Raw genomic sequence first — 27,320 nt, forward strand, 5'->3', positions numbered from 1 at the left:
CCCCATGGTGAGAGGGCCTGAGAGCCGGTAGGGGCAGGAGCGGGGGTCGGTTTTGCAGAGCGGTACCGGAGCAGAGCATTATACTGTATATTACCTGCTAGTGATAGGCTACTCTGAAGAGGAAGTTAAGAGAACCTGTCACACTTCCGGAACGAGGTACAGTATAAAGCTCCATTAGTGCACTACTCCGTACCCCAGGATCAGGCCCTCTTATGCTTTGGCAGATAGATATTTTCCGACAGGTCTGATCTGATTTTTATCATTTTTCAGACCGATTTTCTCATAGAAGTGAATAGAAATCGTTCAGAAAAACGATTGGAAAATCGATCAGAGTATCTGCTAAAAAATCTCATTGTGTATTCCCAGCATTAGCCCCCGGGCTCACAGGGGCTATTGTTACACCCGTTAAACAAAAGTGGCTGCTTATTGTAGGTAAGGTAAGGGGATGAGAGGTACACAAATAATTTGTGTAGTAAAAAAAAATATATATATATTTTCAGACAAGTAGACAATTAAACAAAACTATACATTACACCTCCAAAAATGACAAATACATTATTTTTGCTTTTTGGAGCTACACTGCACACTTGCCACCCCACTTCATGCAGTCACATGAAAAATATGACATACCCCTTGAGCAGCTTGAGTGCTGGACACAAAGAATCTTTGTTGGAAAAGGAACTCCCACTTTGCTGGTAAGAAGGACTCACATGACCCAGCCACTGGGTACTTTAATTATAATTACTTTAAAAAATCCAGATATGGTGAAAAAAAAATGTTTTGCTAAGTAATGAAAAATTACTGTCATAAAATGAGAGGTTAAATTAGGGCTTGAAATATAAGTTCTTGATGTGGGTGTGTCATATGACTGGCAGAGGTCAGCATGAGCATGCAGGCAGGTGGGGAATGATGTTACAAAGTAGGCGGAGACACAGCCACCATATCCAAGTCAAGCTCCGGTGACTATGCTCATAGTGGGCTCAGCACATAGATTTACATGGGGGGGGGGGGGAATAGCATACCTCCCAACTTTTTGAGATGAGAAAGAGGGACACTTGAAGGATCACTGTCACGAAAATTGTAAAATGTAAAATACATACAAACACATACAAATAAGAAGTACGTTTCTTTCAGAGTAAAATGAGGCATAAATTACTTTTCCCCTACGGTGATGTCACTTACAGTAGTTAGTAGAATTTTGACAAAACCGATAGGTTTTGGACTATCCTATCTCTTCATGGGGTGTTCTCATGGTTTTGTTTAGTTTCAAAAGTACTTAGTGAAAGGCAGTTGTTCTGTCCAACTGCCAAAAAAGTGTGCAGCAAGCAGGGAGGCTGGCCAGCATCTTTGTATAAATCCTTTTCAGGAAATGTCTTTATTAAGAATAAAAGCCTTGCTGATGCCCCTTGAAGAGATGGACTAGTCCAAAACCTGTCGGTTCTGTCAAATTTCTACTACCTACTGTAAGTGACAACAACATAGGAGAAAAGTAAATGAATGGCTCATTTTACTCAGGAAGAAAACATACCGTATATTTTGGCGTATAAGTCAACCCCCTAAATTTTCCAGTTAAAATATTGCGTTTGGGATATACTCAGCGTATAAGACAACACACCTCTTCCAACGCACACCAAATAAAAATAAAAAAAAAACATCTTAAACTGGTGCTATGTATGAACCGATACTGATGCTGTACTGTATGTGGTCAGGGGCGGATTTAGGCCAAGGCCCCCTAGGCTTTGGCCTAGGGCACCACAGGATCAAGGGCACCAAAGCAGCAGGCTAAATTGGTGCAGCATTTGCAAGCTTGCAAATACTGCAATGCAGGGAGATCAGGCGAGTGCCTAACCACGGTACTCTGCTGCTAGCTGTCTGTGCAGCAGCCACCTTGCTCTCTGTGCATGTTTGCATTGTGGCTGGCGGCAATGGACTTGGGCACCATTGGAGACAGAAAGGAAGCTTCTGCACTGGAGACGAGCTGATAGCTGCTGCGGTGTGAAGGCGAGCTGGCTGCCTATACTGAAGGGGGGGGGGGGGGGGAAAGAAGGGATTAAGGGAGTCATCTGGCTACCTATACTGGAGGGAAAGGGGGGAGGGGTCAACTGGCTACCTATACTGGGGGGGGGAGTCATCAGGCTACCTATACTAGAGGGAAGGGGGGAGGGGACATCCGGCTACCTATACTGGAGGGAAGCGTCATCTCGCTACCTATACTGAAGGGGGCGCCTGGTGACAGTGGCCTTGGGCGGTAAAGAGTACAAATCCGGCCCTGCTGAGAATACAGTCACATAGCTCTTATCTGCATTTTTTCTTGTTGCCATTTGAAGCAGGACATTTTGGTCAAAACAAGTGGAGATACACGGTCCTGATTACAATCACCCCCTTTTCTTTTGTGGCCCCTTCTATCATTTATGGTAGCACCACATACAGTAACTTGTGATTGATGGGCCAGGAGGCAAACCATTATACTGGATATAGGGGACTGCAGCCCCTTGCTATTCTCTTTACAGTCAGTGGGATATAGTGACCTAACATGCTAATGTATGAGATCATTAATGCTTTTGTTTACTGATTTTAATATTTGTGTGTTTTTGTATTTATAATAGTTTGATATATTAAAGATTGTTCTATTTTTTCACATGCGCCCATTAGTCAATCCTCTTTTTGTGCCAGTTTATACTTATTTGTTGACATGGTGCATGTGAAGTATTATTTTGCAATTTCTATTAATATACACACCCTGGAAAGGGTGTGATTGGTTTTGTGTTTATAATTATTGGTCTTAATCAGACGTCAGCCCACCGTATTCAGCATTTCTTTAATATTGACCATTTAAATTTTGTCCCTATCACAATGTATGGCGCCAATATTTTATTTGGAAATAAAGGTGCATTTTTTCCGTTTTGCATCCATCACTATTTACAAGCTTCTAATTTAAAAGATGTTTGTAGTATACCCCCTTCAAATGCATAGTTAAAAAGTTCAGACCCTTAGGTAACTATTTGTTTTTTTGTTTTTATTGTAATTTTATTTTTACATTAAAAATTTTATGTGGGTAATGTTTTGGTGTGGGAAATAAACAGTTAATTTTTAATGTTATTATATGTGTAAACTGTAATGTAAAAAGTATGCAGATGTAGCTTTACTATTTGGCCACGAGATGGCCACCTTGAGTTTATTTTTTTCTCCTTGTGCTTCTCGATCACCCGAAGCACAAGGAGGACAGGGAAACTTTTTTTTTTTGCAGAAAGACTATAGCCTCTTGTAAGAGCGCTTCGGTTTTTCTGCTTGGGACACGGATTGGTGATCGGGAACCATGTTGCCGTTCACTGATCCCAGGGCTACCGGGGGACAGCACGGGGGCACTGGGGCGCGCCCACGATCATGCGCGGAAGCGTGTCAAAGCGCGGCACCACAGCAGAGCAGCCGCCTGGACGTGAGGATCACGTCCGGGCAGCAGAAATGGTTAAAAAGATATTGTGATTCTTGAAATAGATCGCATTCCATATTTAATTAGGTATATTTTCTTCAGGAACATCAGAAAAAGATTGACTTAATGATGAGTGACATGAGAACCAAGGAGGAAGCACTGAAGGCAAAGCTGCAGAAGATGCATTGTGAGATGGAGGCAAAATGTGGGTATCATTGTGTTTACTAGACATGTCCTTTATATTTATTAAGTCATTATCTTAAAGTGGAAAAGATTCCCACACTGTTCCAGTAGATTAGCCAAACTATTCAACAAACTCTTATACATCGAATTGCATGGAAGGGTTAATAGTTTAACTTTCATCTTCTCTTGGAAGCTTTATTAGTCACTCGTGCAGTGCTGAGCAGCCCACACTGAGCTATCCAGGTGGCCGCAGGTTTTTTATCTTTGAATGCAGGAGATAAACTTGCGGATCTTTTATCTGCAAGACAGAACGATTTTATAAAAAGCTGTCCAGTAGCTGTGCAGTAAAGTACCCATACATCTAGCGATTGGGGGGCCGATCGACAAAGAGACAGATCTCTCTCTGAATGAATCTGATCGGAGAGAGAGATCTGTTGGCCTCTGTAAACCGCAGGCTGATTACCAATCGATTTCAGCATAAAAACTCTCAGGATTCAGCCTCGTGACGCAGAATCTACCGCCTCCCTCGCTGCCCCCTAGTGTAAATGTGCCCCCATGCGTGCATTTATACTTTAAAAATTTTATTTTTTTTATTTTTATGTAAAATGTTGTTCGCATAGGTTGAACGTTTGTGTTGCAAATTCTGCAAATTCTGTGTACCTTTCCATGAAGCAATGTTGTAACAAGAGGTGTATGTTTTGCTAAATGTACAATAATAACAATAACAAAAAATATTGAAATTGGAATGTGGAGGCTGCCACCATTTCTTTTCTTTTCAAATTGCTAGTGGACTTAAGACACTGAAGCTAAAAAAAACCAAAAACTTATGATATAATGAATTGTATGTGTAGTACGGATAGTTGATACAATATTAGTAGCAAAGAAAAGAGTCTCATATTTTTATTTTCAGTTATGTCGTTTTTTTTTTTTATAACATTGCATCATTCTCTAATATTTGCAGTTTACAAACTACACTCTGCATTTTAAACTATAAAACAGAGCAGAGCTAATGACCCTTTGAACATCCTTAGAGTAAAATCTTATCTGAAGTTGTATTTCTTTGTTTCTTTGATGTACAAATGCTTCAAAAAATAGCACTGCTCTCTGACTAAATTAGTCGGAGAGCTCAGAGAAAGTCTTTTGCAACTGAAGTTTTTAACTCTTCCTGTACTGGAAAACAATATGAGACTCATATCTGTGCTAATAATGTTCTATTTCTTAGCTGTACTACACATACAGCTCATTATATCATACGTTTATTTTCACTTCAGATTTCCATTAAAGGACAACCGAGGTGAAAATAAACTGATAAGAATTGTATCTGTCCTCCTCCTCCTAAAAATGACTTTTTAGATAGCCCACAGTTTTATGTTATATTTAAGTGCTGGTCCGGAAACGTATCCGTGGCTGCGTTTTTCAGCCCTGATGAAAAACGGAGTCCCGGATACTAATGTTAAAAATTGCAGCCGTCCTCACCCAAGAAAAAACGGATCCGTCTGCATTTGCAGGGACCCGTTCTCAAAACCTGAACGGAAGGTCCGGAATTGCTGCATTTTTACGGACCACGGATACACGGATGGGTAGTGAAAAGCAATGAGAAAATGCAACTCCATCTCCACAGGCAAAATAGCACCAAAAACGGATGAAAAAACGGATAGCCTGAACTATCATTGGCCCAAAACCTCCTGCCACGACCTTCCTAATGATAGAGACATTTTTTGTTCGTTTTTTGGGGTAAAAAAATGAACGGAAACTGATGCAAAACTGATGCACTTTTTTTTTAAAAAAAGGAACCCGGACTGCAGCGTCCATCCTGCAACCGTGCCTAGTGTGGACCTAGCCTAAATCTAGTTTTTAGGTTTTTACTGTTTCATTGTCTCTGCTCAATGACCCCTTCATTGGAGTATGCCAGAGCTCAAATCTATGAAATATTGACCCTTTTTATCTCTTTCCTGCTCTCAGAAGCCGTTTACTGACAGGAAACTGTTTTATGGCTGTATTTACTTATCAGTAAGGGTTATGCTATAGCCTGACCCGGTCCCGACCCGGACAGAAACTATCACTGACATACCTGATGTTTAACTCTTTCAGGCAGAGAAAGAAAAAAGGAACACAGACTAGTTATTTGTGTGCCTGGCACTGTACATACACATGTCCATCTCATCATGTCACATGTCGGCTCAGTCAGAGCCGGGACAAGGTCCTCCAGCACCCAAGGCTGAGACACCAAAGTGTGCCCCTCCATCCCTGCCTCCCCAGCCGTCACACACTGATTGCTATTAAACTAAGAGGCACCACCGGGCCCACAACCTCCCCAACACCTTAATATCTAGTTATCTGCCTTGCAGTCACTGCCATGTATCCCCTTTTATTATTTCTTTCTGCTTCAAACACAATTAGGAATGACAGCTGAATGAATTCTGCGCCACCTCCTACACTGCGCCCTGAGGCTGGAGCCTCTCCAGCCTATGCCTCGGCCCGGCCCTGGGCTCAGTTGTCCTTTAAGCATGATAAAATGTTTTAAATTGTGATTGTAAGCAGAGAGGAAGTTCTGAGTTCAGGTCCTCTTTAATACGCACTGACTCTTAGTTTATTCTGCATTTTATGGATATACAGTATTGCTTAAAGAGGAGGAAAAAAATAAGCAGCTTTCTAAAATGGAGATGGAGCTATGTGAGCTGACACAGCGACTGCAAACTCAGGAGAAGGAAAAGCAAAGTGAGCTGATCAAACAACAAATAGAGGTATGATTAGCAATTGTTCTAATTACTGTATTCAGGACTTTACAGTCTGTAGTATGAATGCGCTGCTGGAATGGCAGATTGTGGGCGTGTTTGTTCTCTAACAGCTCACAAGAAAATTGACCTCGTCTTTCAATTTCCAATCAAGACCCACAAAGCACACACAAGTTATAATTATAGTCATACGTTCTTGTGGAGGCTGGATCAATCCTATGTTAATATTTTTACATGAATCAGAGGGGTCGTCCACTTAAATGAGACTTCATCAGGAACATGTTGTTTCCATGGACTGTCCTTCTCATTCCCACAACCAGGTCTTGTACATTGCCTGACACATGACTCTCATCATATTGTATCCAATCACTGCCAGCCTCAGCTCGGAGTGACTCGTGGTCATATAAGGTCAGGGCCGGTCCTCTCATGAAGCAAGGTGAAACTTTTGCATCAGGCGCAGAGATTACAGGGACAGCATGTTTGTACTGTGTGTTTGCACTAACAGCATGCAGTCAGAGTAAGAGGAGAAGCGAGAGGAGAGCAAGCGAGGTGAAGAGGTCATCATTGGGGAAGAGCAGCTTCCTGTGCTATGTGAGGAGTCTGCCAGTGAGTGAGGAGGCAGGAGAGCATCATTGGGGAAAAGCAGCTTGTTGTGCTGTGCGAGGAGTCTGCCAGTGAGTGAGGAGGAGGGAGGTAGGAGAGCAGCAGTGTTTCATTTGAATTGCACAGCAGAAGTGAGGAGGTGGTACTGCTATCATGACTGAGGAGGAATGGAGAGGCTGAGGGTGAGCAGTTCAAAGCCAGCCAGTGTGCTGTTGTGTTGAGCTGCAGCATGACATGTGAGAAAGTTAAATGACACAGAGTAAATTGTCGGGTGCTGTGCGATCATTCCAAATCAGGGAAGGGGGGGGGGGGGGGGGGGCAGCCTCACAAGTTTGTCTAAGGCAGCAAAAACTCTAAAACTGGCCCTGTATAAGGTACCATCATAGGTGGGAACCAAGCCTGGATTCTCACATCTTAAAGCAACCCAGCAACTTAAACCTTTCACTAAACTGGTTCTCATTTTAAAAGGGCCCCTGCAGCCCTTACTCCCTGCTGTATGCATAAATAGTCTCTAAATACCAGAGTTTGTTAAGTAGCGTATAAAGTCATATGAGTTGCGTTCCCTTTAAAGCAGACTACCAGTGCCAGGGTCCTTTCCAAGTGACCACTTATCTCAACCCCTCATATTTCACAATAACACAAAGAGTTAGTGGTAGCTTTATCATTATCTTTTTCCATTATCTTTTTCCATTTGTTTGGGCAAACTTTTTTGGCAGTTGGACAGAGCAACTGCCATTCACTAAGTGCTTTTGAAAAAAAACAAAACCCTGAGAATCCCCCATGAGGAGATGGGCTAGTCCAAAACCTGTCGGTTCTGTAAGATTTCCTCAACCTATTGTAAGTGACAGCAGCATAGGAGAAAAGTAATTTATGGCTCATTTTACTCTGGAAGAATCATACTTATTATTTGCATATGTTAACATATATATTAAATTTTACGATTTTCATGATAGTGGTCCTTTAAAGGGTGAAACATGTAGGGTAATACTTCAGGGGTGTATGTACTCACCATTTATTTAGTGCATTCAGGCATGTCCAATTTAGTGGGTGGCCTGTTCGAAGCAGGCTGGGCCCTCACGTAATCACTTTTCATTGAATGTGCAGACCACCTATTGTTCATGTATGAGTATAACTAATCAGCTTTGAGATAGGTGGCATTCCAAGGCCTATACCTTGGCCAACTGTATTTCTGTGGTTTGTTTGATTATTTTGATATGGCAGATTTAAAATTCTTATTTATTATTATTATTAAATTCTATCTGATTATTTTGCATTTATATAGCGCTGACATCTTCCACAGTGCATCCGTGCGTTTGCGCTACTGCGCATGTGCAGCACGGACAGCTGTTGGGACAGGAGGACAGGGCCATGGGCAGATGGGTGCGCGCGCATGTGCACTAACATGTGGCGGCGGTGTCACAGAGACCTAGAGCCCGTTTTTAAACGGGCTTAGGTCAACTAGTGTATAAATGATTTAGTCAGTGTTTTCCCATTGTAAAATCTTTCCTCTCCCTGATTTACACTCTGACACTTATCACATGGTGACATTTTTACAGCTGGCAGGTGATGTCAGTGGAAGTAGCTGCTGCTTGCTTTTTTTTGGCAATTGGAGACAGCTGCAAACAGCTATTTCCCACAATGCAACGAGGTTCACACACAGGAAACTGCCAGGACCATGGTCCTCACAGTTTCCTGTGGGAGGGGTTTCACCACAATATCAGCCATACAGAGCCCCCTGATGATCCGTTGGTGAAAAGGAATAGATTTCTCATGTAAAAGGGGGTATCAGCTACTGATTTGGATGAAGTTCAATTCTTGGTTACGGTTTAAGCACCATATGTGAGCGCACAAAGCTTATCAGTAGTCTCGTACCTAGTGAAGATTACCGTATATGTAGATCTGTATTTGCTCCTTTCATGAACATGGCAATGTCTGTGTATACAGTATGTTTAACTTTAGTGAAAGTAGTTTTCTTTTGTATTTCAGTTCAGTGCTAAGCTGGCAAGAATAGAAAACCGGAATACGAAATCCCACAGTGAAACAAGCACTTTATCTCAGAACATCTACAGAATGGTAATATTATATTAAACTCCCTTGAGGAGAAAGTTGGGCTTTGTTAATAATGTTCCCCAAAATGAGTAAAGACTACCGCTGGTGGTCCTTGTCCTTGCTGTAGGTGGATGACAGAGGTTGGGTTGACAGAGGTTGGGACAGGACCTAACCTGTTTCATTGGCAGTGCATGAATTGAAGCACAGAGTCGAAGTAGCAGCCAGGTGTTCTCTAGAGTGTTTAATGGGGAGAATGTTGATCAATATATGTTGACAAATATCAGGTTCACCCCCAAACAGGGCTGGTGAGCGAGATTCGTTCAGAAGTGGTGAAACCAGTGCATGCAGGAATTGTTAGGGAAGAGAAAAAGAGATTCTCATTTACTAGAAGATGTCCACTACTGGAGATCAAACAGTACAATGATGGCAAGCCGGACAAGGTCAAAGGGCAACTGTTACAGAGGACAGCAACTGGAGATTAGGCTACGCAAGAAAACTACTGAAGAGTAGTGTTGGGCGAACACCTAGATGTTCGGGTTCGCGAACGTTCGCCGAACATCGCCGCGATGTTCGGGTGTTCGCGCCAAACTCCGAACATAATGGAAGTCAATGGGGACCCGAACTTTCGTCCTTTGTAAAGCTTCCTTACATGCTACATACCCCACATTTGCAGGGTATGTGCACCTTGGGAGTGGGTACAAGAGGAAAAAAAATATTTGAAAAAGAGCTTATAGTTTTTGAGAAAATTGATTGTAAAGTTTCAAAGGAAAAACTGTCTTTTAAATGTGGAAAATGTCATGTTTCTTTGCACAGGTAACATGCTTTTTGTCGCCATGCAGTCATAAATGTAATACAGAGAAGAGGTTCCAGGAAAAGGGACCGGTGACGCTAACCCAGCACCAGCAGCAGCACACGTGATGGAACAGGAGTAGGAGGCGCAGGAGGAGAAGGCCACGCTTTTTGAGACACAACAACCCAGGCCTTGCATGAGGACAAGAAGCGTGCGGATAGCATGCTTTTTACCGCCATGCAGTCATAAATGTAATAAAGATGAGAGGTTCCATAAACAGGGACCGGCAACGCTAACCCAGCAGCAGCAGCAGCACACGTGATGGAACAGGAGGAGGCGCAGGAGGAGAAGGCCACGCTTTGAGACACAACAACCCAGGCCTTGCATGAGGACAAGAAGCGTGCGGATAGCATGCTTTGTACCGCCATGTAGTCATAAATGTAATAAAGATAAGAGGTTCAATAAACAGGGACCGGGCGGCAACGCTAACCCAGCAGCAGCAGACATGATGGAACAGGAGGAGGCGCAGGAGGAGAAGGCCATGCTTTCAGGCGCAACTCAGGCCTTGCATGAGGACAAAAAAATGCGTGCGCAAAGCAATGCAATGAGTAGTTTTCAGGACACAATGGGCTATTCGGAGGAGCTATTCCCACCCCCACAATCTTCTACCTGTGAAAGGTCAATGGAACAGCCACAAATGTTGTGCCCGGATTCACAACCTTTTTCTGTGGAAAATGCACCTCGCACCGGTGGCCAGTTAGATGCATCATTCATCACACCCAAATCCCAGAGCAATGTGTGCAGGAATTTGAATCGCAGGAGGTGTACCGAGATCATCTGGACAAGTGACCAAGTGACCAAGTGACAAGTGACCAAGTGACAAGTGACAAAGTGAAAAGTGACAAAGTGACCAGTGACAAAGTGACCAGTGACAAAGTGACAAAATGACAAAGTGACAAAGTGACCAGTGACAAAGTGACAAGTGAGAGGTTGTTCTGGGGAGCTCTACTCCACTGCACACAGTCACATATGAGGAGAGGTCTCGTCGGGACTGCTGATCCTCCTCAGCTTGCTCAAAGCCTTGAGGGTTCCTGAAGATCCTCTGCTTGGAGTTCCCCGGGGTTCAGCTTGGTGTCGGGGTCGGCGGCGTCCTCCTCACTCCAACGTGGCAGATCTTCTGTTGAAGGGAAAAAAAAAACATTTTTTAAAGTCCAGTACCGCTTCTGAAGGACTCACCAAGAGATGCAGGAGCGCTTCAATCTAGCGCACCATCGCTCGCTGGGTGATGTCCCTCCCTACGCGCTGGAATTCTACGCTGCACATGCTAGCACGCTTTTGCGCAGTGCCGAGGCGCATTCCAGCAGCTAGCTACCAAGCTTCTGTGGATCTGATTGGGCCACCATGTTGGATCTCTGCCAAGTCCTCCAAAATTTTGAGCAATCCACGTTGCTTGTGACTGAGCAGTGACAACTCTACAGTCAGCATTACAATACCACTGCTGTGTTTACTGAAGAAATCAATGTTGAAGATGGAAACCGCTGGCATGATGCAAGTGGGGGAATCTGAAGATGAAAACGATCAGCGTGATGATACCAACATCAGGCAACCTGCCTCAGGAAACGCTGGTCCCAGCTATGACAAAGAACAGGACGAGGAACAGCTGGAGTTGGAGCAGGAATTGGATGCCCCCACTGCCGAGGGACAGAGCGGTGCACGTTGGACTTCCACAATTTAGCGGGAATGGACAGCAGAAGAGGAAGAAAGTGATGCTGGTGACGAATATGGTGCATCACAACAATCACAACGCTCACAAGAACATGAAGACAGAGGAGTCTGGCAGGATTCTCTGGCACACATGGCTCAATTCATGCTAGACTGCATTGAACGCGGCCCGCGCATTATTCACTATTCATTATTATTCATTATTCTGGACAACACCAATTACTGGGTTTATACCCAGTTTATACAAACACAATGTTAAAAAACTGATTGAAGAAAGTGTCAGACAGGTCAAAAATGGAACAATTCCAGCAGGCCCTTGAGGATGGAGACTTTAGAGAGGAGATTGACATCCTCCTCCTTCTCTAGCCAGTTGTACGCCGACAGACTGACTTCAGCAAACCCAGGAGGACCAGGAGGGCAGCAAAGAACACAAGCTGCTGCTAGTGCCCAAAAGGGAATGGTATTGGCAGTGTCCTTTGAGTGGGAACATTTTCTGACACCCATGCAGCAGCCCACAGAACAGCAATCGGGCAGTTCCACGTCCTCCAACACCAATCGCCTGGAGAAGATGGTCAAGGACTACATGTCAGATGGCGTAGCGGTGTTGAACAATCCATCTGCAGACAGACGGTGAGTGTGACAGCACAGAAGGACCATGGCAACTCACTCATAGTACCACAGTTTGATAGTGCTGCCCAAAAAATTATATGGATCCGTGGACCCGGGCAGTACTGGGAAGTGGGAACGCAGATTTTAGTACCTAAACACACAATACAACATGTTTTCCGGGGTCGGACTCTGAGGCACATACAGATGGTCCCGATCATCATCCTCATCATACAACTCTTCTCCTGAGTCTGACCCACCCACCACCTCTGCCACCCCAACATCCCCAGACACAGACCCCTCATCGTCCTCAACATTAACTTGGGATGCTGGCCTGAGCCCGACCTCCTCCTCCACATCAGGCCCCATCATCTCCTCAATGGCAGCCCTCAATAATCGCTTTGGCGCCGGACCGATGGACACAACGTTCTCCTCCGGGGAGGGCTGCTGCTGACCACTGGCTGCTGGGGTGGATGTTATAGCTTGCGTGGGGCGTTGGCTGTTGCTGTTGTTGGGAGTGCTGCTTACAGCGGAGGTCTCTGAGGAACTCATGGTGAGCTCATATAGTGGTTGACGTTGAGTGGAGTATTACTGATCCCAGCAATATACACACTGACTGGCAGAGTACGCAATGCTATATAGTGGTTGACGGTGAGTGAAGTACTACAGATCCCAGCAATATACACAGTGACTGGCAGTACAATGGTATGGGTGGGTGAGCAGAGTACTACAGATCCCAGCAATGCTATATAGTAATGGGGTGACTGAGTGAGCGGCAGTGTACTACTGTTCCCAGCAGACACAGAGTGGCAGTAAACACAATGCTATATAGTGTGGCTGAGCGAGCGGTGTACTACTGTTCCCAGCAGACACAGAGTGGCAGTAAACACAATGCTATATAGTGTGGCTGAGCGAGCGGTGTAGTACTGTTCCCAGCAGACACAGAGTGGCAGTAAACAGAATGCTATATAGTGTGGCTGAGCGAGGTACACAGAGTGGCAGTAAACACAATGCTATATAGTGTGGCTGAGCGAGCGGTGTACTACTATTCCCAGCAGACACAAAGTGGCAGTAAACACAATGCTATATAGTGTGGCTGAGCGAGGTACACAGAGTGGCAGTAAACAGAATGCTATATAGTGTGGCTGAGCGAGCGGTGTACTACTATTCCCAGCAGACACAGAGTGGCAGTAAACACAATGCTATATAGTGTGGCTGAGCGAGGTACACAGAGTGGCAGTAAACAGAATGCTATATAGTGTGGCTGAGCGAGCTGTGTACTACTATTCCCAGCATCGACACAATGACTGGGGGGACCCTGGCTAGCGTGGCTGGAGCGCGAACTACCCTGCCTGCCTGCCTGCCCAAAGCTAAACCCACAGACAAATGGCGAAGATATGACGTGGTTCGGGTATTTATTTACCCGAACCACGTGACAGTTCGGCCAATCAGAGCGCGTTCGGGTCCAAACCACGTGACCCGTTCGACCAATCACAGCGCTAGCCGAACGTTCGGGGAACATTCGGCCATGCGCTCTTAGTTCGGCCATGTGCCCGAACGGTTTGGCCGAACACCATCAGGTGTTCGGCCGAACTCGAACATCACCCGAACAGGGTGATGTTCTGCAGAACCCGAACAGTGGCGAACACTGTTCGCCCAACACTACTGAAGAGGCAGGCAGAGGCATGGTCAAAATGAACTGGTGTTAACCAAAATAAACATTCAGGCCACAGAGTATAAGAGAAGTGGCTTCAAAAATTATCCAGCAAAGAAGGCATACATCTGTTATGTGGTGTTCATACGTCTGGCCTGTAGATGTCATTGTCTTCCTGTTAAAAGGCATTTGAAATGTTTTGATTATCTATACTGTTGTGGATCATTGGTTTTTGTTCTGCCAGGCTGGAGATACCGAGAAAAGACACAGCCTATAAATAAACCTAGTTCCAGGCTCCAGTTATTCTGCATCTGTGACTACTAAACACATAACACTTAGTAACAATGTGGTGTAGCACTTGGGAACAGGTCCCTCTAAGTAGTGTTAGGCGAACACCTGGATGTTCGGGTTCGGGCCGAACAGGCCGAACATGGGCCAGATGTTCGGCATGTTCGGCCCGAACGCCGAACTCAATGGAAGTCAATGGGACCCCCGAACATGCCCATTTTTGGGGCCCTATGGGGTCGCAGGCATAAGGGGGGAGCATGCCCCGATCGCGGGGGGGGGGGGTCGGAAATTCCCCCCACCCCCTCCGCTAGCGCTCCCCCCTCTGCCCGCTTCCCCATAAAAAAAGTTTAAGGCAAGTTAAATAGTACTTGGTGGCTGGCCTGGCACTGGCAGTGGAGTGAGGAGGAGGAGGAGTCCGAGTAGCAGAGTGACGCGTTGAGGCCGGGCAGCGGGCGGTTCAGCGGTAGTACCCTTGTGGTACTTCCGCCCTTTCTCTGACCTCACGTCCTCTGCATACGAGGGTACGCGTCACGCGTACCCTCGTATGCGTCATCACGTAGAGGACGTGAGGTCAGAGAAAGGGCGGAAGTACCACAAGGGTACTACCGCTGAACCGCCCGCTGCCCGGCCTCAACGCGTCACTCTGCTACTCGGACTCCTCCTCCTCCTCACTCCACTGCCAGTGCCAGGCCAGCCACCAAGTACTATTTAACTTGCCTTAAACTTTTTTTATGGGGAAGCGGGCAGAGGGGGGAGCGCTAGCGGAGGGGGTGGGGGGAATTTCCGACCCCCCCCCCCCCCCGCGATCGGGGCATGCTCCCCCCTTATGCCTGCGACCCCATAGGGGGGCCATATTGCGGCATGTTCGGGCGAACAGGGCCCTGTTCGGCCGAACAGGGGCCCTGTTCAGCGGCCATTCAGTAGTTCGGGGCGAACCCGAACTTAAAAGGCCGAACACCATCAGGTGTTCGGCCGAACTCGAACATCACCCGAACAGGGTGATGTTCTGCAGAACCCGAACAGTGGCGAACACTGTTCACCCAACACTACCTCTAAGCAACAACCTCCAGTAGTGGTCATGTAGATGGAAGCAGGAAATTTGGGCGCATGAGGCAGGTGGACAAAAAGGGCGCAGCCATTCACTCCCATAATAAATATCGTTTAATCGGCGCCCAACAGGAAAAAAGGGCGCCGGAGAAAAATAACGTTTTAAAAGCGGCGCCCGGAGACTTTTAATGTTTTATAACTGTTTCTCATGATTACACATTATTTAATGATTTATACTTTTTTAAACATTATTTTTAAACGAAAAACAGTACAATATTTTTTAAAACATTACTTTTAAACGAAAAACCGTACAATTTTTTTTTTTACATTTTTAAACGAAAAACCGCACCATATTTTTTTAAAACGTTATTAATGCTTATCACAGGGGGTCTTAGGTTTAGGCACCACCAGGGGGGTCTTTGGTTTAGGCACCAAAAGGGGGGTCTTAGGTTTAGGCACCAACAGGGGGGTCTTAGGTTTAGGCACCAACAGGGGGGTCTTAGGGTTAGGCACCACCGGGGGGGGGTCTTAGGTTTAGGCACCAACAGGGGGGTCTTAGGGTTAGGCACCAACAGGGGGGTCTTAGGGTTAGGCACCAACAGGGGGGTCTTAGGTTTAGGCACCAACAGGGGGGTCTTAGGGTTAGGCACCAACAGGGGGGTCTTAGGGTTAGGCACCACCGGGGGGGGGTCTTAGGGTTAGGCACCAACAGGGGGGTCTTAGGGTTAGGCACCAACAGGGGGGTCTAGGGGTTAGGGATAGGTACAGGGAGGGTTCTGTGTGAGAGTAGGGTTAGGTATAGCTTTAGTAAAATTCTTATTAATGTTTTATAAAACGTTATTATAAATTTCAATTTTTAAACAGGGAAGATTAACGTTTTTAAAATTGCCGATTTTATACACATTATTTAATGATTTATAACTTTATAAAACATTATTTTTAAACGAAATATAACACAAATTTTTTTCAAACGTTATTCATGATTATCTTTTAAAACCCTGCGCCCTTTTTTCCCGGCGCCCTTTTTTAACGTACGCCATGTAGATACCTTATATGCTTAGTGAAAAGTCTAGACCTGAGCATTGTAATGCTCTTTCCTCACAACCTGGATCAGGTGCTAGAGAGCACATCAATCATATGATTCATCAAACAAAGGTATTTACGCTTATTTTATGTGAAACACAAAGGGGTTAAGAGGTCCCCAGAAGTAGATAAAACTCAATAACAACAAGTTCATATAAATATGAATTGTAATAAGCACAAACAATGCATTTCATGAATCTGCACCCACTTCCCAGTTTTCGGCCATTATAGCTTTAAAATAATCCACGCTACCATAATTAAAACCTATGTATTTTATTTGTGTTAGGCAAAAGACAGCGCTCTCTGTCAAAAAAAGGTAAGAGTAAACAGTCTCACAGTTCGTTGCCACTTAAGGTGCATACACACATCAGACTATAGTCTTTAGAAAATGAAAGATCACAGACCAATTTTACCCCCTTCCATGTAGTATGAGAGCCATACCTTCACAGTCTTTTCTATGGAGCTGAACTCCACATCAGAAAAAAAATCTTTGCAAGATGCTGCACACACAGATGCTGTAGACACTCAAAAGATCAGTATCTGCAAAAGATCTGTTTCTGCCAAAGATCTGTTCCTGCAAATTGCAATGATAGTCTATGAGATCTGCAGATCATCATACACACATGATTTAACTGACATTCATCTGCAGATCAGATCCACCAGGATGGATTTTCAGATCTGCAGAGGATTGCTTGATCTGCAGATGAATGTCAGTTAAATCATGTGTGTATGATGATCTGCAGATCTCATAGACTATCATTGCAATTTGCAGGAACGGATCTTTGGCAGGAACAGATCTTTTGCAGATACTGATCTTTTGTGATCTTTGTGTGCAGCATCTTGCAAAGATTTTTTTCTGATGAGGAGTTCAGCTCCATAGAATAGACTGTAGGTATGGTTCTCATACTACATGAAGGGTGGGAAGATTGGTCTGTGATCTTTCATTTTCTAAAGACTATAGTCTGATGTGTGTATGCACCTTTAGTTTTCACACCAGGCTGCGTTGAAAGTTCAGCTGTCTTCCAAAACTTTTTGGCTCTTAACTTCAAGACAATCGCCTCACCATGCAAAAAGAATAAGAGAAACCGCCATATAGCGTATCACTATGCCAGATGTAGGTCCCGTCACCTCGATCAATAGCCTGTGAACTGATTAACTTAATCACCCTTGCAATCACCAGTGCGTAGACACTCCCCCCTAAGTGCCCGCACTCACCCTATGAGCCTCCTGTGTCTCCGGAGGTAGGATTGAGAGTTTGTGGGGGTTGAAAAGGTCAAGCAATCCTCTTATCTCACAATCCAGCGTCACACCAAACTGTAACTGAGAGGGGCTAACATAGCATAATTCCATATATTTATTAAAAGGATTACAAATAGTTGCACTCACATGCCAGCAGGAAAAACAAGTGTTAAGCAGTTACAATCCTGGTCCCTGGGAAACCACTCTGCAAATGCTGCTTCAGCTCCTCCTGAAGCAGCAGATCGCGATCGCGCCGAAGCGCAGCACCGCAGCAGAGCAGCCGCCCGGACGTGAGCTTCACGTCTGGGTGGCAGAAATAGTTAAACAAGACTCCAGCTGAAAGCGTTGGATACAAACGGAATGCTTTAGACTGTCACACACATTCTTTCGAGAACAGTGCATGCGCAGAACGCTCCCAGGGCCAGGAGCGTGATCGAGCCGGGTGCACAGTTGGGACCTCACAGACTGCGGGAGGCTGGAAGAAGCCCCAGGTAAGTAAAAGACTGAGGGCCCTCACCCCACTGCTGGGCAATGAAAGTCTATGGAGACTTTCATACTGCTCGGTACTTTGCGATGCGTTGGCGTTTTTGCCGCATCCCCGACGCTAGGATAAAACTGCGTTAACGTGCATACTTGCATCGCTCTGCATTAGACCAGAAGTCATGTTACTCTATGGTGACACGGTGATTATAAAAATGTTGATGTCCTGACGTTGTGGCGCACATGCATGGAAGCGTATTTTAACAATACACTTCCATGCACTTTCGCATACCCGAAGCAGAAAGTGACGGCAAGCGCACATCACTTCCTGCTAGGGAACACCGCGTGCTAATATGGTTTTCCCTGAAGGCCTGTTTGTTTGCATTCCTGTCTGACAAAACGATTCTCCATAGTCTCCAAATTATGTTATTTCTGTATTAAACAATTAAGCAGACCACTAAAAAAGACAGAGATCTTATAGAGCTGGGGATTTAAATCCAGTCAGTTCTAGTATGTATACAGCCTAAAGATCTCAAAATGTCATGAGTTTTAGTTACCCGCGCTTCATATTGAAGAAAATAACTTCATTTTATGTTTTGTTTTTTTTAGCATCAGCCTCTAGAGGGCAGTCTATTCATATACAAATAGTTCCCTCTATTGGGAATTTACAGACACTTCTCTTTATATACACCAGCACCCTCTAGTGGCAAATTAATTTGTAATCCTAGCTATTCCTGTTCATGTATTATATACATACTGTATTACTACACTCGTTTTTCTGAAATATCAATGCACAGGCAGGGCCGGCCTTAGGTTTCACAGCGCCCTGAGCGAACCAGATTTTGGTGCCCCCCCCCCCATTCATCCTCTTCGCGTGTGAGCGCACCACACACATACACTAATGGGGGGGGGGCTTAGTAGTGTGTAGGTAGATAGGTAGGTGCCCCCAGTACAGGTTAGATAGGTAGGTACCTGCAACATAGGTTAGATAGGTAGCTGCCCCAGTATAGATTAGATAGGTAGATGCCCCCAGTATAGATTAGATAGGTAGCTGCCCCCAGTATAGGTTAGATAGGTAGGTGCCCCCAGTATAGATTAGATAAGTAGCTGCCCCCCAGTATAGATTAGATAGATAGGTGCCCCCCGTATAGATTAGATAGGTAACTGCCCCCAGTGTAGATTAGATAGGTAGCTGCCCCCCAGTATAGGTTAGATAGGTAGCTGCCCCCCAGTATAGGTAGGTGCCCCCAGTATTGGCTATATAGGTAGCCGCCCCCAGTATAGGTTAGATAGGTAGCTGCCCCCCAGTATAGGTTAGATAAGTAGCTGCCCCCCAGTATAGGTAAGTGCCCCCAGTATTGGCTATATAGGTAGCCACCCCCAGTATAGGTTAGATAGGTAGCTGCCCCCCAGTATAGGTTAGATAGGTAGGTGCCCTTCAGTATAGGTTAGATAGGTAGCTGCCCCCAGTATATATTAGATAGCTGCCCCCAGTATAGGTTAGATAGGTAGCTGCCCCCAGTATTGGTTAGATAGGTAGGTGCCCCCCAGTATAGGTTAGGTAGGTAGGTGCCCCCCAGTATAGGTAGGTGCCCCCAGTATTGGCTATATAGGTAGCCGCCCCCAGTATAGGTTAGATAGGTAGCTGCCCCCCAGTATAGGTTAGGTAGGTAGGTGCCCCCCAGTATAGGTAGGTGCCCCCAGTATTGGCTATATAGGTAGCCGCCCCCAGTATAGGTTAGATAGGTAGCTGCCCCCCAGCGTAGGTTAGATTAGGTAGGTGCCCCCCAGTATAGGTTAGATAGGTAGCTGCCCCCAGTATAGGTTAGATAGGTAGCTGCCCCCAGTATAAGGTAGGTAGGTGCCCCCCCCCCGCATAGTGGAGGGGGGAGCCGTGGGGAGGGCAGCCCGACCTCTCCCTCCCTTCCTCTCCGGGCCATCCTCTGTGCTCCCCCCTCCGATGCAGACTGCAGCAGAAAGAACTCACCTCCCTGGTTCCGATCGCCGGCGCCTCTCACTTGCCGCTGGTCTACTCTCTTCTACATAGTTTACCGATACACACTAAACTTCCTGTTAAGCAGGAAGTTTAGTGTGCATCAGTAACTAATGTAGAAGATACCAGCGGCAAGTGTGAGGCGCCGGCGATCAGAACCAGGGAGGTGAGTTCTTTCTGCTGCAGTCTGCATCGGAGGGGGGAGCACAGAGGATGGCCCGGAGAGGAAGGGAGGGAGAGGTCGGGCTGCCCTCCCCGCGGCTCCCCCCTCCATCACGGCGCACGCACATCACCCCCAGCAGCGGCACCAGGGGGCGGAGCGGGAGTACCCAGCCGGGGCCGCAAAAACACGCAGCCAGGGGAGAGGAGCGCCCCCTGGAAGCCGGCGCCCTGAGCGATCGCACCGGTCGCTCAGGTCAAAGGCCGGCCCTGTGCACAGGTCGTTATGTGTGGCTTTAGAGTGATATGATTGGGTGCTAGTTCTCGATGAACAAAGAATTGGAAATCCAATTCAAAAGGCCTCATCTGTGAAGTGTTGGTAGACTACGGCGGAAACTTTTTGGCAGCGTATTTGCATGTGGCGACTGTGCATATTGAAGAGATCTGACTGAGGTGTGGGGAGCCTGTTTTTATTATTATTGATTTATATGGCACTAGCATCCTCTAGCCATGTACAACAGCATACAGGGTATAACAATACAAAATAAACAATACAACAGTTAATACAAGACACGTGTGGATTACAGCTGATACAGTGAACAAATCAACTTCATATTTTTACACAGGGGTAAGAGGTATGTACACCCATTACACAGCATTGTGAGACAAAAAGGGAAGAGAGCCCTGGCCAAGAGGCCTTACAGTCTAAAGCAGGGGTCTCAAACTCAATTTACCTGGGGGCCGCAGGAGGCAAAGTCAGGATGAGGCTGGGCCGCATAAGGAATTTCACAAACGCGGCGCATCGCTGCCTCTGCCCGCCCCTCTCACTCTTCCTTCACAGAGAGGGGCGGGGAGAGGCGGCGATCCGTGCGGCGATTGACGTCAGGAGGGGCAGAGCTGAAGCTGAAAGCTCTGCCCCTTCCAGGAGATGACGGCGGATTGCCCCCGGGCGATTTGGGGGCTCTGCAGCCCTCGTTTAGCTGCAGGGATGCGGCGGATTACTTGGGAGCACTGAAGCGAACTAAAAGGAAGCTTTTGCCGGCGAGGGCCACAAAATATTGTATCGAGGGCCGCAAATGGCCCGCGGGCCGCGAGTTTGAGACCCCTGGTCTAAAGATTTAAGGGATAGGACAATAGGCAGAGCTGGGACAAGGTCCTCCAGCACCCAAGGCCAAGACACCAAAGTGCGCCCCTCCATCTATCCCACCCCAGCCGTCACACACTGATTGCTATTAGACTAAAAGATGCCCCAGGGCCCCCGACCCCACCCCCCACCCCAACACCTTAAAGAGGAACTCCAGTGAAAATAATGTAATAAAAAAAGTGCTTCATTTTTACAATAATTATGTATAAATGATTTAGTCAGTGTTTGCCCATTGTAAAATCTTTTAAATCCCTGATTTACATTCTGACATTTATTACATGGTGACATTTTTACTGTTGGCAGGTGATGTAGCTGCTGCATGCTTTTATGGCAGTTGGGAGCAGCCGCCGCCGAGTCACATGTGAGAGAATCACATGTGAGAGAGATGCACGGCGCTGGCTGCTCTGCGGTGCTGCTCTGGAAGTGCTGCCGCTCTCTCCGTGTCAGAGCGGTCAGCTGCGGTGGGGAGAATATATTGGCACCTGGTCCTGGGGGGGAGAGGGGGGTCGGCCAGACATAGGCATGCTCTGCATGCTACAGTATCTGATATGCGGCTTGCGTCCGGAGCTGGGGGAAAAGGTTAGATAGTAACAAAATTAGATTGATTTTTAACTTGTACATTGGCTTTTTGGCTCACTTATATAATAAATATAACATTGCAATAGTGTTTTAAATTTCAATTTGGGGGCTAACAGTTACTCTTTAACCTCTAGTTATCTGTTTTGCAGTCTTTCTGCTTCAAACATAATGTGGGAATGATAGCTGAGTGAGTTGTGCGCTCCCTCCTATACTCACTGCACTGAGGCTGGCGCCTCTCTCGCCTCTGCCTCGGCCCTGACAATAGGTAAAGGGAAACTGAGATGGGAGAAATGGTGGTCAGTGGCCAAAGTTTCCTAAGTAGGAGAGTATGCTTGCCTGAAGAGGTGAATTTTCAGGTTGTGCCAAAAAAACGGGTAAGTGTGGGTGACTGCGGATGTGTTGGGGGAGCGTGTACCAGAGGAAGGGAGAGGATCAAGAAAAGTCTTGTAAGCAGGACTGAAAAGAGGTGACAAGAGAGGAAGGCAGGGGAACATTGTTAGTAGAGTGGAGATAGCATGTAGGATGGTACTGTATCTGGAAATACGTTTATTTAGATAAGAAGGAGCTAGTTTATAGAGAGCTTTGTAAGCGAGTATAAGGTTTTTAAATTGCATTCTTTGTGTAGTTGGCAGTGTATTGACTACCCCATCTGCTTGGGCTGGGTAATGTGATGCTTGTCTAACCAAATAGGTGAGTCAAATAACTCACGGGTGTTTTAGGAAGAGGAATGAGATAGCCTACGTGGAGTTCTAACTGAACATTGTCTTGGTACATGAAAAAAAGTTCCACTCTGCTTGATTTCTCAGTAACAGCAATTATTTTCACTAAGCAACCATGGATTGGCTCAGGGGACATATGTCCCCTTCCACCAATCCTTCCTGCTTCGAGCCGCTACATGGCTGAGTACACAGACATAATATTCACATCCGTGTGGCTATAGCAGCCGCGACCATGTGGTTTAAGTAGTTAATGACCAATTCAGCCTCACCCATCCAAATAAGCTTCAGTAGCTTTAGAACATGGCTAAGTTAATGTGAAGAAATTACTGAATTTACTTTAGCTATGCAAGTTAGAAGACATAACTTCTGAGATGTCGAGTTGTCCTTGTAGGAAAACGTCTGAAAACTCAGTAACTCGGAAACCTGTGGTAAACAGAGCTTGATTCTGTGATTCTATAACCTTGCTCAGGTTAATCATTGCTGAGAACGCAAATGTTTGGAATGTGTGAATGCAGATGAGTTCAAGTGTTTGTTGCCTGTTCCTGATGGGATCACAGCTGGTTCTCTCCCCACAGAAACTGCAACATTTGCAGGAAGAAAAGAACAGAGAAATTGAAGGCCTCCGGAACACAATCAAGAATTTAGAGAAACGGCTCGGTGGGGACTCGGATTCACGATTGAAAAGGAGACGTTTCTGAAGGACCTTATGATGTAGCTGGTTGTGTCAGATGATTTATACTAAGAGGTTACGAAAGTTCATATAGTTGTAAAAATGATGCTTGCCTAGTTGTAGTACGGTACTATCTTTTAAGTTTAAAACCTCACACAAAAAAATACACCACAGTGCCAGTATTGACTGGCTCAACATTGCCCTGCTTCCCTCACCACTTTCTGCCATCGAGTTCCATAGCTAGGGGCGATGCTTCCTCGACCCCCTGCCAGGCACTGTCCTAACCACTGGAGAATGCAGGTTGGGGTTGGGTGGGAGTTTGGGGTATGGGGGCTCGCTCCATGTGTAAGGTCATTTGGGTGCTGGGATCAACAGGCATCTAATAGGCGCCAATGGAAATTAACTTTAATTGGACACTCAGGCGGTAAGTTGGGTGTCTAATACGGTACTAGTAAGCGATCGCTTCTACGTAGTCTGATCAGCTACCTCATAGGGAAGAATTAGAGGAGCCGACCTTCTATTTTTTAGACGATCGGCTACGAATTGCCTTTGTTTGGGTGCTGGATGTTACTGTATTAGGATGGGGAAGTTAGTGTTATGGTGGCCACTAATGATCCAATCTTTTTCATCCAATCTTACCAAATCTATGTAGTATAAGGGTAAATTGAGTGAATATACTGAATGGATACTTCAGGCAGTTACCTTATATTACATAGAAATGGTAAGATTGGTTGGAAAAGATTGGATCATTAGTGGCCACCTTTAGGCACTAGGAGGGGTAAGTCTGCAGTAAAATATCGACACCACTCTGGGTCTCCGTCTCCTAGGAGCTGCGTGCTCTATACTATTTTCCTCAAGCTCCTGATGTATGTCATGTGATCAGGAGCCACGTATGCAGCATAGAGCTAGTGGCTGCTGAGAGGAAGAGGACACCCGATGCAGCAGGAGCAGGTAAATATTACACTGCTCCCTGCGCTACTCTACAAGGTTGGAGGGGGGCGAAGGTTTGAGGTTTTACTGCCCACCATGCATGGGCAGGCCCATGATAATGTTGCTTTGGGGGCTCCTGGCTGTATCGTTAGTTATGACTGTGTTTCTATCAACTAAACTTTAATATGAGGCAACCCAAATGTGTACACGTACCACCAAGCGTTTGTCTATGACACCTTGGACCGCCAGATATAGGTTGCTTTAACAATAGTAATGTCATCTTTCAGAGGAAGGAGGTTCCTATGGAAAATAGCAGCTGGAAACAGTGAGAACAGCAGGGCAGTGCTGTACTAACCAGAACTAGCTCTCTTGTGTTTTTTATTTTTGGTTTGGAAGGGCTTTAATACATTTACAGACTAGATTTATTAAAGATTCTCTGTTATTAGGTGGTTAGGATTTGCAGCTTTCACTGGGTGTTCCGGAAGGCATGTGGATAGTTGGTTGTATGAATGCAGTTGCATGCAGAGCCTGCATGAGACGGCAATCCCACAGCTTCTAATGCACCAACCTTTCAGGAACCCTCATCCAGAAAACGGCTGCTATCTTTAATCGCAGAACATCAGGCTAGTGCTAATAAGATCAGTCCAGGGTTGGTGGATCTCTTATGATATCTCCACTGGAGGTGCTGGAAGATCTCTGCAGACGCTTTTGTAAATTAGGGCCACTGACTCCGAATAAGTATGCAGATTACTGAGTTGATTTACTGAAACTGGAGTATGGAGGAGAACATGAGTAGGCCAGCAAATCTGAACCAGGTGATAAACACACCTTCAATTTTGATTGGGCAATTTTACCACTTCTATATACTATAAAGGTGGCTATACATCTAGTGATCTGGTTGTACAAATCACTTTGTAGAATCGAGAGGGAATCGAGTGCGTCCCAGAATTCCCAATCAATGAAAAGTGGATGATTTCATGTCGAATTGACCAGCTTAGTCGATCGAGCAGGATGCAAGATATCGGTCGATTGCACAGGAATCGGCTACTGTTCACATGTCACTCGATCGACTCTGAATCGATTTTGCATTCAGAGCATGGAGACACAACAACAGTCAGATCGAATGTAGAGGTGAATCGCAAATTGCATAGGATAGTGTTTGTAGTATGTGGGTCACTAGTCGATCGACTTTCAATCAACCATACTGAAGTCGATTCCTTAATAAAGTTGATCGACAAAATCGCTAGATGTATGGCTAGCTTAGGAGTTTATTTACAAAGTCTGTCGATCCTCATACTAAATGGAGGTGGTAAAATTGTCCAATAATTGGCCAACCAAAATTAAAGGCGTGTACCAGGCTTTAAAGTGGACCTGAACTCTTGCACAGGACAGAGAGAAAACAGAAATGCACTCTGCATGTATTTAGAGAGTTTAGCCTGTCTACTTCCCCCTCATCTGTGACTAATCACCAGTATAATTTGATCTCTCAGCTGTGTCAGCTGGCTGTCTTGCCAGAGCAGCTAATTTTTAAACACAGGATGTTAACCCTATGTCTGCTTCCATGAAAGCAGGAAGTGCACACACTGCAAATTTATTTCAGGACTTGTATTAACTGTAGCAAAGAAATGTTTTTCTTTAAAGGTTATTATGCTGTTGCTTATCTTTTAGAGCACAGAGGAAGTTCTGAGTTCAGGTCCGCTTTAAGGCCTGATCTGATCTCATCTTACCAAACAAGTCCGGTAGCTAGCTGGTGGTAGTCGGACCAATGCACCATGATGCTTAGGGCGCTATATTGCTTTCATGTATCCTTGGGTGTGTGACTGACACTGGTAAAGCCAAAGGTTTAGAGTGACATCCAGGTAAACTGGTATTTATTTTAGAAAGAGGTCAATAATTGCAGCTTTCCTAATTATCCTGCAGTTATTTGCAGGAGGATCTCTGGGTAAAATGTAAAACAAAGACATGTGCCACGTGTAGAGGATTACAGTTACATGGAGATATTGTTGCAAGTTTGCTTGTCTGTTATGTAATGTACTTTCCTGCAGAAGTTAAAAAAAATGAATATGGCTGTTGTCAATGCCGGATTTAGGCCAAGGCCACCTAGGCCATGGCCTAGGGCACCACAGGAGTAAGGGCACCAAAGCAGCAGGCTAAACTGGTGCAGCATTTGCAAGCCTGCAAATGCTACCATGCAGGGAGATCAGGCGAGTGTCTGACCGCGGTACTCTGCTGCTAGCTGCCAGTGCAGCAGCCATCTTCCTCTCTGAGCACGTTTGCATTGTGGCTTCCGGCTATGGACTTGGACAGCATTGGAGACAGAGGGGGAGAGGAAGCTTCTGCAATGGAGACTAGTGGAGAAATTAGTGACACTGATGGCTGCTGCAGTGTGAAGGTAAGCTGGCTACCTATACTGACAGGGGGGTGGGAAAAGAAGGGATTATGGGAGTCATCTGGCTACCTATACTGGGGGAGGTTATCAGGCTACCTATAATAGAGGAAAGGAGGGGTCATCTGGCTACCTATACTGAAGGGGGGGCGGCTGGTGACAGTGGCCTTGAGCGGTAAAGAGTACAAATCCGGCCCTGGCTGTTGTACATCCTGAGTTAGGATGAGAATAGAAGACTGTATACCCCACTACTACATTCACTGAACAGCCAAACTACAAACCAACAGCACATCAAATAAATAGCCAAAAAGCACCTGTCTTTATAGTGGCCAGTGCAATAGACATATCCGTGGCCACTTTAATCCAGTACACAGATGTAGAAAGTTGTGATAGTATAAGCCCCTAATAAGTCACATGCAGTGACGAAACATGTAGGGCGATCTTGGCATGGAAGAGATCGATATAACTTACATGCAGTGTTTGTCCAGGGGGGGAAATCTTATCTTCAAGTTGTAGTTTCCTAGGAGAGGAATTGTTGGCCAGCCAAGGGCCGACAGACGGGAAAAGTCTACAGTAAATTTTTGAGTTATTTTTACTGCTTTTATTATTAAAGTTTTTTTTTTCTGCTATGTGCTGGTTGTACTTTGTTTAAGGTAATATCCTAAGATTACGTGGTGAGGAAAAGTGTGCCCGAGAGAGCACCTGGCAATGGCAGGGGAGGCCCTGATTCCCCCAGAGGCGCACTGTGCTGGTGGCTTTTATTATCGCCAATCACAATCCTTGGCCCATATGCAATTAACTTTGAGGGCTTGTTCACCCGATGGGCTTGAT

At 45.7% G+C, this 27,320-nt stretch overlaps 1 protein-coding gene across 3 annotated transcripts in view; it reads left to right on the forward strand.

Annotated features, from left to right (window-relative positions):
* CCDC152 (coiled-coil domain containing 152) overlaps positions 1-27,118 on the forward strand; it is a 95,442-nt gene extending 68,324 nt beyond the window's left edge. For all 3 annotated transcript variants that reach the window (XM_068251109.1, XM_068251101.1, XM_068251119.1), the window contains exons 5-8: positions 3,533-3,635; positions 6,230-6,357; positions 8,938-9,024; positions 23,079-27,118. In XM_068251109.1, the coding sequence (XP_068107210.1) occupies positions 3,533-3,635; positions 6,230-6,357; positions 8,938-9,024; positions 23,079-23,201 (441 nt within the window). In that variant the 3' untranslated portion in view covers positions 23,202-27,118. The remainder of the gene's footprint in view (positions 1-3,532; positions 3,636-6,229; positions 6,358-8,937; positions 9,025-23,078) is intronic.
* The last annotated feature ends 202 nt before the right edge of the window (positions 27,119-27,320 follow it).

Source organism: Hyperolius riggenbachi, chromosome 1 (genome assembly GCF_040937935.1).
Source record: "Hyperolius riggenbachi isolate aHypRig1 chromosome 1, aHypRig1.pri, whole genome shotgun sequence".
NCBI lineage: Eukaryota > Metazoa > Chordata > Amphibia > Anura > Hyperoliidae > Hyperolius > Hyperolius riggenbachi.